Source organism: Etheostoma spectabile, chromosome 7 (genome assembly GCF_008692095.1).
Source record: "Etheostoma spectabile isolate EspeVRDwgs_2016 chromosome 7, UIUC_Espe_1.0, whole genome shotgun sequence".
Classification (NCBI taxonomy): Eukaryota; Metazoa; Chordata; class Actinopteri; order Perciformes; family Percidae; genus Etheostoma; species Etheostoma spectabile.
In genome coordinates this window covers 20,841-29,205 of record NC_045739.1, presented here as the reverse complement: position 1 = coordinate 29,205, position 8,365 = coordinate 20,841, and the positions used below count along the sequence as shown (strand labels likewise).

The 8,365-nt window shown below is 42.0% G+C and overlaps 1 protein-coding gene and 1 long non-coding RNA gene across 2 annotated transcripts in view; one reads left to right on the top strand and one right to left on the bottom strand.

The window, feature by feature from the left end:
- LOC116692786 (uncharacterized) overlaps nucleotides 1–2,504 on the bottom strand; it is a 23,539-nt gene extending 21,035 nt beyond the window's left edge. Inside the window, exon 1 of the long non-coding RNA XR_004332783.1 lies at nucleotides 2,413–2,504. This is a non-coding gene — a long non-coding RNA (uncharacterized LOC116692786). The remainder of the gene's footprint in view (nucleotides 1–2,412) is intronic.
- cables2b (Cdk5 and Abl enzyme substrate 2b) overlaps nucleotides 1–8,148 on the top strand; it is a gene marked incomplete in the record, with an annotated part of 41,020 nt that extends 32,872 nt beyond the window's left edge. The window contains 5 exon segments of the mRNA XM_032521305.1: nucleotides 1,662–1,759; nucleotides 4,044–4,150; nucleotides 4,260–4,379; nucleotides 5,867–5,948; nucleotides 7,695–8,148. Of these exon segments, the coding sequence (XP_032377196.1) occupies nucleotides 1,662–1,759; nucleotides 4,044–4,150; nucleotides 4,260–4,379; nucleotides 5,867–5,948; nucleotides 7,695–7,841 (554 nt within the window).
- Between the last annotated feature and the right edge of the window lie 217 nt (nucleotides 8,149–8,365).

The window sequence follows — 8,365 nt, the reverse complement described above, 5'->3', positions numbered from 1 at the left end:
ACCCCCCGTAGCATTTCTTTTTTATTATTCCAACAAACGAGTCTGGAGAGAGACAGGATTTGTATCTTACCTTCTACCCGTTGTCTCCTCTGTTGTTGATTTTTTTTAAATACTATTCTGCATTGTTGTTGCTTATACACCTTTTCCACGTCTTATTCCATCCACATCATGAGTGGACTCGACTCATCCGACTACTACCTAACTAGTATTAAGCTACATGCTTTTAAACCGTTGGATATCACGCCACTTAGTGTCCCCAGGCGGCGCAGCAACAACACAGGAGACTCAGTGTTGCCGGGTCGACCCGACAGGGCTCCAGACGAACCAAAGATAGCGATGTATTACTGCCTTTGCAGCTGAGTTAACCACACACTCAGGCCTAGTAAAGCCTTACCTTCCCCGTGTCTCTATGATTCAATAATGACACTGTGTAGTTTCATATTTATTAAATTCATTTATTTTTTTCTAAAACAAAATGCCCCGCATATCTTCTGACTCCTTCCTGCTCCCGTTGATTTCAATGCTCTATCCGTCCCTATCACGTTACCAACAGTGAGACGGACTACCGTACCCGTGGGAATCACATGACCCGCGAGAGTCCCGAAAAATTGTCAGCCTCTAGTGTGTATGTGGCTGCAGTGAGAGGAAGAGAGGGGGAGAGGTAGAGAGGGATGGGAGGAAGAGAGGCAGTGTTGTATCTGTGTACTTTTTATATTAAACATGTAACTGTGTCTCATGTTTCTGCTATCTATGAATACACACACACAAACAACACACACACACACACACACACCACACCACACAAACACACACACACAGAGCTGTGTTTTGTTAAGAAAGGTCGGATTACAGAGAGGTTTAGAAGCTAATAAGGCTCTGAAGTGTGTTGTGTGTGTGTGTGTGTGTGTGGTGTGTGTGTTGTGGTGTGTGGTGTGTGTGTTTGTGTGTGTGTGTGTGTGTGTGTGGTGTGTGGTGTGTGGGTGTGTGTGTGTGTGGTGTGTTGATGGTGTGGGGTGTGTGTGTGGGGTGTGTGTGGGTGTGTGTGTGTGTGTGTGGTGGTGTGTGGGTGTGTGTGTTGTGTGTGTGTGGTGTGTGTGTGTGTGGGTGTGTGTGTGTGTGTGTGTGGTGTGTGTGTGTGTTTGTCTTATAGCAGGTTCTATTTTTAGTCTTCTTGTGACATCACATGTTCTGTCTGAGCTCAGCTCTCAAAGCTGCTGTGTTCACACACGTTGGTTAGTATGGCTAAAACACATCCAAAACAGTAACGGTGGTTTGTTCACAATTGTGAACTGTTTGATGTCGGGGGGGGGGGGGGATATAATTGTTAATTGTTGCATATTAATGTAAAAAACCCTTTTTTCATGCTATGGGAAACTTTAAACTAACACGCCCAAACCTCACATCTCATCCCCATTATTGTATACTGTGAATAAATTTGCATGTTGCTGGTAGTAGCTGGTCATTTTTTAAATTCTTTCAAAATACGTCGAAAATTCTTGAAAATCTGAAGCTGCAGATACCGTGTGGCCCTGTTTCTCACCCACTCTCTTTAGGTTTTATTCTTTTACACACAGGGTCATTTCTGATCCTTATGTTGTGTTATAGTTCAGACTTGACTCTGTGTGTGTGTGTGTGTGTGTGTGTGTGTGTGTGTTGTCCAGGTCTGGAGGATGTGACAGACTACGATCCTAGCCTCCTCAGTGACCCCCAGTGGCCTTGTGGGAAACACAAGCGGGTGCTGATCTTCGCCTCCTACATGGTGAGAAGACACTCACATTAAAAGAAATCATCTTTATAAGCTCCTTCCTAATTCTATTGTTGCTTGCAAACCTTACAATGTTGATTAAGAGCTAAATTACACATGATTTACATTTTCAAGGAGCAGAATGAAAAAGTGAAGGACGGACAGACAGAGAGTAAACAAAGAACAGATGAGAACAGAAGTGTAGATGAGAAAGAAGCCTGGGGATAAGACCTCTGAGAAGAGAATAATCACTACTGGGAAGCCACACACACACCACAACACACAGCTCTTACATCATAACATAACGATCCTATAGGCAGAGCTTAGTTAGCAGCACTGAGATTTAAAAACTATAGAGTCAACACCACGCTTTATCATTATGTTTAATCCATAAAAGGAGATTACGCTGAGTTGGAGCGGCTTTGTCAATGATTGTCAGGTGTGTGTGTGTGTGTGTGGGGTGTGTGTGTGTGTTTGGGTGTGGTGTGTGTGTGGTGGTGTGGTGTGTGTGGGTGTGTGTGTGTGTGTGGTGTGGGTGTGTGTGTGTGTGTGTGTGTTGTGTGTGGGTGTGTGTTTGGGTGGCGTGCATGTTAGCATTACACAGTGGGATCTCACTGCCTACTCTAGCATCACCTTTACCCCTACACACTATAAACACACGTATTTACTAGGGTGTGGTATGGTTTGGGTTTTTCCCGATACCGGTGCTAAAGTGATACTTTTTAAAAGGTGCTGGTGTCTAAACTGTGCCTGAACCTGCCTGAAAAGTCAACAACATAAACAAACAGCTTGGTTATTGCTAAGGCCATATGGTCAACAATGAAATTATTTAATAGTATAGTAATAACTACAACTTATAACAGTAATGTATTTCACTGGTAAATTGCTGTTAAACCACAAAAACAACCACCACATGGGAAAAGGGTATTTTTCAATAAATTTGAATGCACCACGAGGCTACCAGTTTCAAGTGAACGCACCGCTTGTGTTGTTTCTCCAACAACGGCGGCTGCAGACTGCTTAACGTCCCGCCGTTGGATCCTCTACAGGGAAATACAGTCACACTTTACACTGTTAAGCTGTCAGCATTTTAACCCTGTTTAACCCTGTTTAACCCTGTTTAACCCTTGTGTTGTCCTCCCGGATCTTTTTTCAGACTTTAACACCACCTAACTACCACTGGTTTTACACTACTTTTTGGAATCCATGGTCGTTATTGACCATTTATATAGAATTATACCTAATATTTGACTTAAGAAAGCATAAATTCTGAATTATTTTGACTAATAGTTAAGGTCAGAGGAATGAACAGGATCAATTGTATTTGCAAAGAGCGTTGTAAGGAATCCAATCCATTTTTTGTGGTAATTTGGTTAAAAAGAAACCCATATTTCAGATATAGACATGTTTTAAAGGGAAGAAGAAGTCATGACTAGGTTATGTAAAATAATCCACTGACTTGCTTGTGAGCAGTTTCATGTTGGAACTATTTTCTTTCTACTGAACTACAGTACATCTGCCAACCAAATCACTGCGCAGGGATATGTATTAATGGACAAGAGGCTTGTGGAGATTATTTTATAGCTAACCAATACCGCTAGCTCACCTGAGTTCACTGTTCCTCCAGGTTAAGACCGCTATAGTATCAACAAAGTGTTGAAATGTTACAAAATACCATTAAAACACACAGATACATAACATGTATACTCTTAAAAAATATCCGTGTATGAAGAATTGTACTGTATGTCTGTATATTTTAACAGAAATTGTCCGTAGAGCGTGATTCACAGTTGTATTTCTCTGAAACTCAATCCTCTGTCCAGCCCGGAGGTTGAAGAAGTCCATGTTTGACACTTTTTTTTCACATTTTGGAAGTTTTTTACTAACTGAGCAGCAATGTATGAGATAATTTTATACAGGCCTAACAGAAAATGTTGAGTATTTTAACTATAGGTACATTATGTAATAACGGGCCAAAGTCTGGGTAACATGCTGCCAGAACCTTTCCGTTATTCATTTCTTGGAGTGTATGGACATGCCAGGGCTGTTGGCAGGGTGCGCTCACAGTGAAGCAGTAGAGAAATAGAAAGAGTCCGTAGTGTTTACTATCACAAGGTTCAGTCACGTTCAGAGACCATGGTTTGACTTTAAAATGTCTCATCTTACTTTCACTTCCACATGACTACAAATATTTCCTCTTCATGACTTCTTCCCTTACTCCACTCCTTTTATATTGTTCTGTTTTCTCCATTTTCTTTCCCTTTCACCACCTCTTCCCCTTTTATGTTTTATCCTCCAGACGACAGTAATAGAATATGTCAAGCCGTCTGATCTGAAGAAAGACATGAACGAGACGTTCAAGGAGAAGTATCCCCACATTAAACTCACCCTCAGCAAGATACGCAGGTAATCCTGTCACACACAGTAAGACTGGGTGCACTTTGCTTCAACTACTGTAATGAATGGTCTCATATTCATCACTGAGGTTGTCTCTGTGTCTGTCTTTGTCTAACAGTCTGAAGAGAGAGATGAGAGTAGTCGGGGAGGATTGCGACATACAGCCCGTCACCATAGCGATGGCGTTTGTCTACTTTGAGAAGTTGGTGCTGCAGGGTCGACTGAATAAACAGAACAGGTACTCTGGAGTCTCTGACACCTGAAAGATACTACAGAAGTTCTTCAACACAATAGATACTGTACCTTCATCAGACACTCTAAACTGGACTTTTCTCAAGTTTTTCTTCCTTTTCAAGTTTTTTCTTTCAACGTTTTGTTGCTTTTTCCTGCGTTTTTGTTGCCTTTTTCAAGGTTTTTTGGGACAAGTTGTTGTCTCCGTTTTAGATTTTTTTTCGAAGTCTTTGTCGCTTTTCCTGACATTTGTCGCTTTTTGATTTTTTTGTCACTTTTTTAAAATACACGCATATATCCCTAGATAGTTGGAGTTACTTAATTGACTGAGATATGATACATTTCCAGTTTGGTAGCTAGCTAGGATAATTTGTTTGGTCGACAAAACCAGAACCCAAAGCGTAACGATGAAAAACCCAAACATGAGTAAATATGGAGAGGTGAGAGCCGCGGGTCGGCGGTACATTGGCATTAAGATTATCCCAGAGCCCTACAGGATCTTTGACAACCTCTGGTCCGACTGCTTTTATTTTCTATAAAAGCTTGTAAAACATCAACCCTGTTGTCCATAGTCTATCTATCAACATCATTTCTTTTCAGGAAAAACTGGGCTATTAGAATATGTGTGCTGCACTGAGGTCACTTGAATGTTATAAAGGTCGTAGGACCATAAAGACAAATAAATAAATAAATACAATGGAGCATTAATCGCACAGATATATATAGATATTACAAAGAAAACCAAGACATCAGCAGAACAGGGGCAACTGCGACTTGTTTATATCTAGTTATATTATTAAGTTACATAGTTATGAATCAGAAGTGCCGTTTGGCGTCATATACGACGCACCTGACCTCAGAAGGGACAAAATGGCCCAAAATGGTCTATGTCGATTATAGCTCCAAACAACATGACAAACATTCATCACAGGTTTCATGTTTATAGCATTTATTTGTGGCAGAGATATTGCAATTGCAAACTTCCCATTGAAATGCATTGAGTTTTTAGAGAAAACCAATAAATAATAAATGATTATAGTGGCCAGTCAGAGCATTGGGGAGGCATGTTTTTCTTTGGAGGCCTCCCTGTCTGAAGAGGCTGACCTCCAGTCAGCCAAAAACAGAGGGTCTGACCGGCTCTCCTCAGAGCTCCAGACCTACCAGGTCTGTGGGCAGGGATCAGGGACCAGGGTTAGTGGTTTAGAAAAGTAGGGGGGTTAAACCACCTGTCCCTTATATAGATTGTAGATGCTATCACTCAGCTGCACATACACAACTGGGTTATGCAATGCTAAACAAAAGGTGAAAGTTGTCAGAAGATGGACAGTATAATCAAAATGAGGTGTTTTTGTTCTGAACGTAGACTTGGAGATATACTTCATAATGTAACAGTATAGATTCTGAATAGTACAAACCCGTGAATCGGACCTGTTCCCCGTCCATCAGGATCATGATGTTGTGTGAGCTCCTTTCACTGTTGTTGTTGTTTTACAGGAAGTTGGTGTCAGCTGCTTGCATCCTACTGGCTGCTAAGATCAGCAGTGACCTGAAGAAACGGAAGTCACACTTAATTGATGTAGATCCTTCTACACACACACACAACACCTGTTCCACCTCATCCCCTGGTCAAGGCCGCTGAACTGAGCTGTTTTTCAAACGACCCCCACAGTTTGTGTCTCCCACGCACTCACACCACAGACACCGATACCAAATTATTCCTTCATGTATGTGTCTTGTGCATTATGTTATGTCTTGTATTATCCTGCTGTCTGCATATATCCTTTTCAGAGTGCATGTGGCGCGCTTCCACTAGCTGAGGCTCGAGGCTCTCTAACTCTCTAAACTGTGTTCATGTGTGATGACATAAGTTGAATCTAACTAATCTAAACACACACACACACACACAGTAGGATCCCTGGTGTTTTGAGTTCCATTGGTGCTCGAAACTATTATTTTCCGAAGTTAAATTTGGAAACACACCATTTACTAGTTCAGAACTACGACAACCACGAGTACTCCAAGCTAAATATCCAACATGGCTGCTTGGTGCATCAACAGTTGTGAAAACTATAGTAACGTACTTAGTTACACATAGTTATAAGCATTTCCGTCTTATTTGTGTCTCACTAAATCAGTCGTACACACAGTCCTGTCCAACTTCTATCTGTGGACATGTTGCTACGCTGTTTGCGTTTAAAAAACCAACGTAAAGCGTTGTTATCAGCTGGTATTGTTAACCATGTCTAACTTGGCTAGAGCTAATGAAAACAATGAAAATCGGACTTGTAAATGGAACCCATTCAACCCGAGTGTGGTTCCATTCCCACCTTAGTGCTTCCGGGGTCCGAGGTAAATGACCTGGGTCTGTCAGTCAGCTCATGTTGCCCCTGCTCGGGTATTTGTGAGTGAAAGGAGCTGCAGCGTCTGCAGGACACTTCCTGTCCTCCTCAGATAACTCCCGACTCTCCTCACACACAGCCGACGACGTGGTGTTGTCATTAGATCCCAACTGGTAAAGTTTAGCTTTTCAGAGTGTTGTAGAAATTAAATTAATTTCTGAATCCAAACTCCTCTTATAAACCATTCAGTATCTTCAAGTAGGGCGGAGCAATATAGAATATAATATATAATATTCTATCGACATTGTGATATGAGACTGGATATCGTCTAAGATTTTGGATATTGTAATATGACACAAGTCTTGTCTTTCCTGGTTTTACAAGCTGCATTACAGTAAATTGTCATTCTTTTACCAGATTGCTCTAGCTATTCTATTATTTGCCTTTATTTAGTAGTCATTAAATCCACTTTTCCACACGTTACTGATGATTATTTAAAAAAAATCTTATTGGAAAAATATTTTTCAAAAGCAAAAAATGTCAACCCGACAATAGCACAGCAATATCGATATCTAGGTATTGGGTCAAACATTGTATTTATATTTTGTTTTCTAGTATCTTCAAACCATCCCAAGCATATTTACTGTCCTGAGGACAGGAGTTAGTTTAAGTCTCCATTTGTTGTAAATGACTCAAAGCAATTAATTGATTAATTGATCTGTGCTGTGTCTGTGTCTGTACTGTGTCTGTGTTGTGTTGTGTCTGTGTTGTGTTGTGTTGTGTCTGTGTCTGTACTGTTTCTGTGTCTGTGTCTGTGTTGTGTTGTGTCTGTGTTGTGTCTGTACTGTGTTGTTTCTGTGCTGTGTCTGTGTTGTGTTGTGTCTGTGTTGTGTCTGTACTGTGTCTGTACTGTGTCTGTAAATGTTCTGTGCCTGTGTCTGTGTTGTGTGTCTGTGTTGTGTGTCTGTGTTGTGTCTCTGTAGAAGCTGGAGGAGCGTTTCAGGATCAGCAGGAGGGAGCTGATATCGTTTGAGTTCACCATCCTGGTCGCCCTGGAGATGGCGCTCTACCTCCCGGAGAGCAAGGTCATGCCCCATTACAGGAAGCTGGTGCAGCAGCAGCAGTCCTAGCACCAACACCCCCCCCCCCCCATGAAGACTCTTAGCACCCTCCAGCTCCACAATGTGGCGGCTGGACAGGTCCGTGCCTGGCTCAGAGGCACTGAGGCACCGAGGAATCCTCCTCCTCTCAGTGAAGACACGGAGCCCATCCACACTGTGACAGTAGTGCGACAGCAGTGCCTGGCTCAACGGCACGGCAGCGCAGAGAGCACCATCGGCCTCTCTGCTCCCTCAAACACCAAAGTGACAACACACTGTGACGCACGGTGCCTGGCTCAGCGGCACCACGGGAGACACTGAAGGCCACTGTACCGCCACACTTCAAATCCTCTTTTCGTACAGCGATGTAGTTTTTTTTTTTTTTTTTTTACCTCACTAGCTTGTTTGCTGAGATTTTAGAAACAGAGAATCTCTGAGGACAGCTGCTTGAATCTTGTGCGACAGATTTAGGTCATTTCAGTTCAATTTGAGTTTACGTTTTGCAAAGCTCTGTTTACCAGTCGTCCTTTCTAAAATCTCTGCAGTTAAGAATG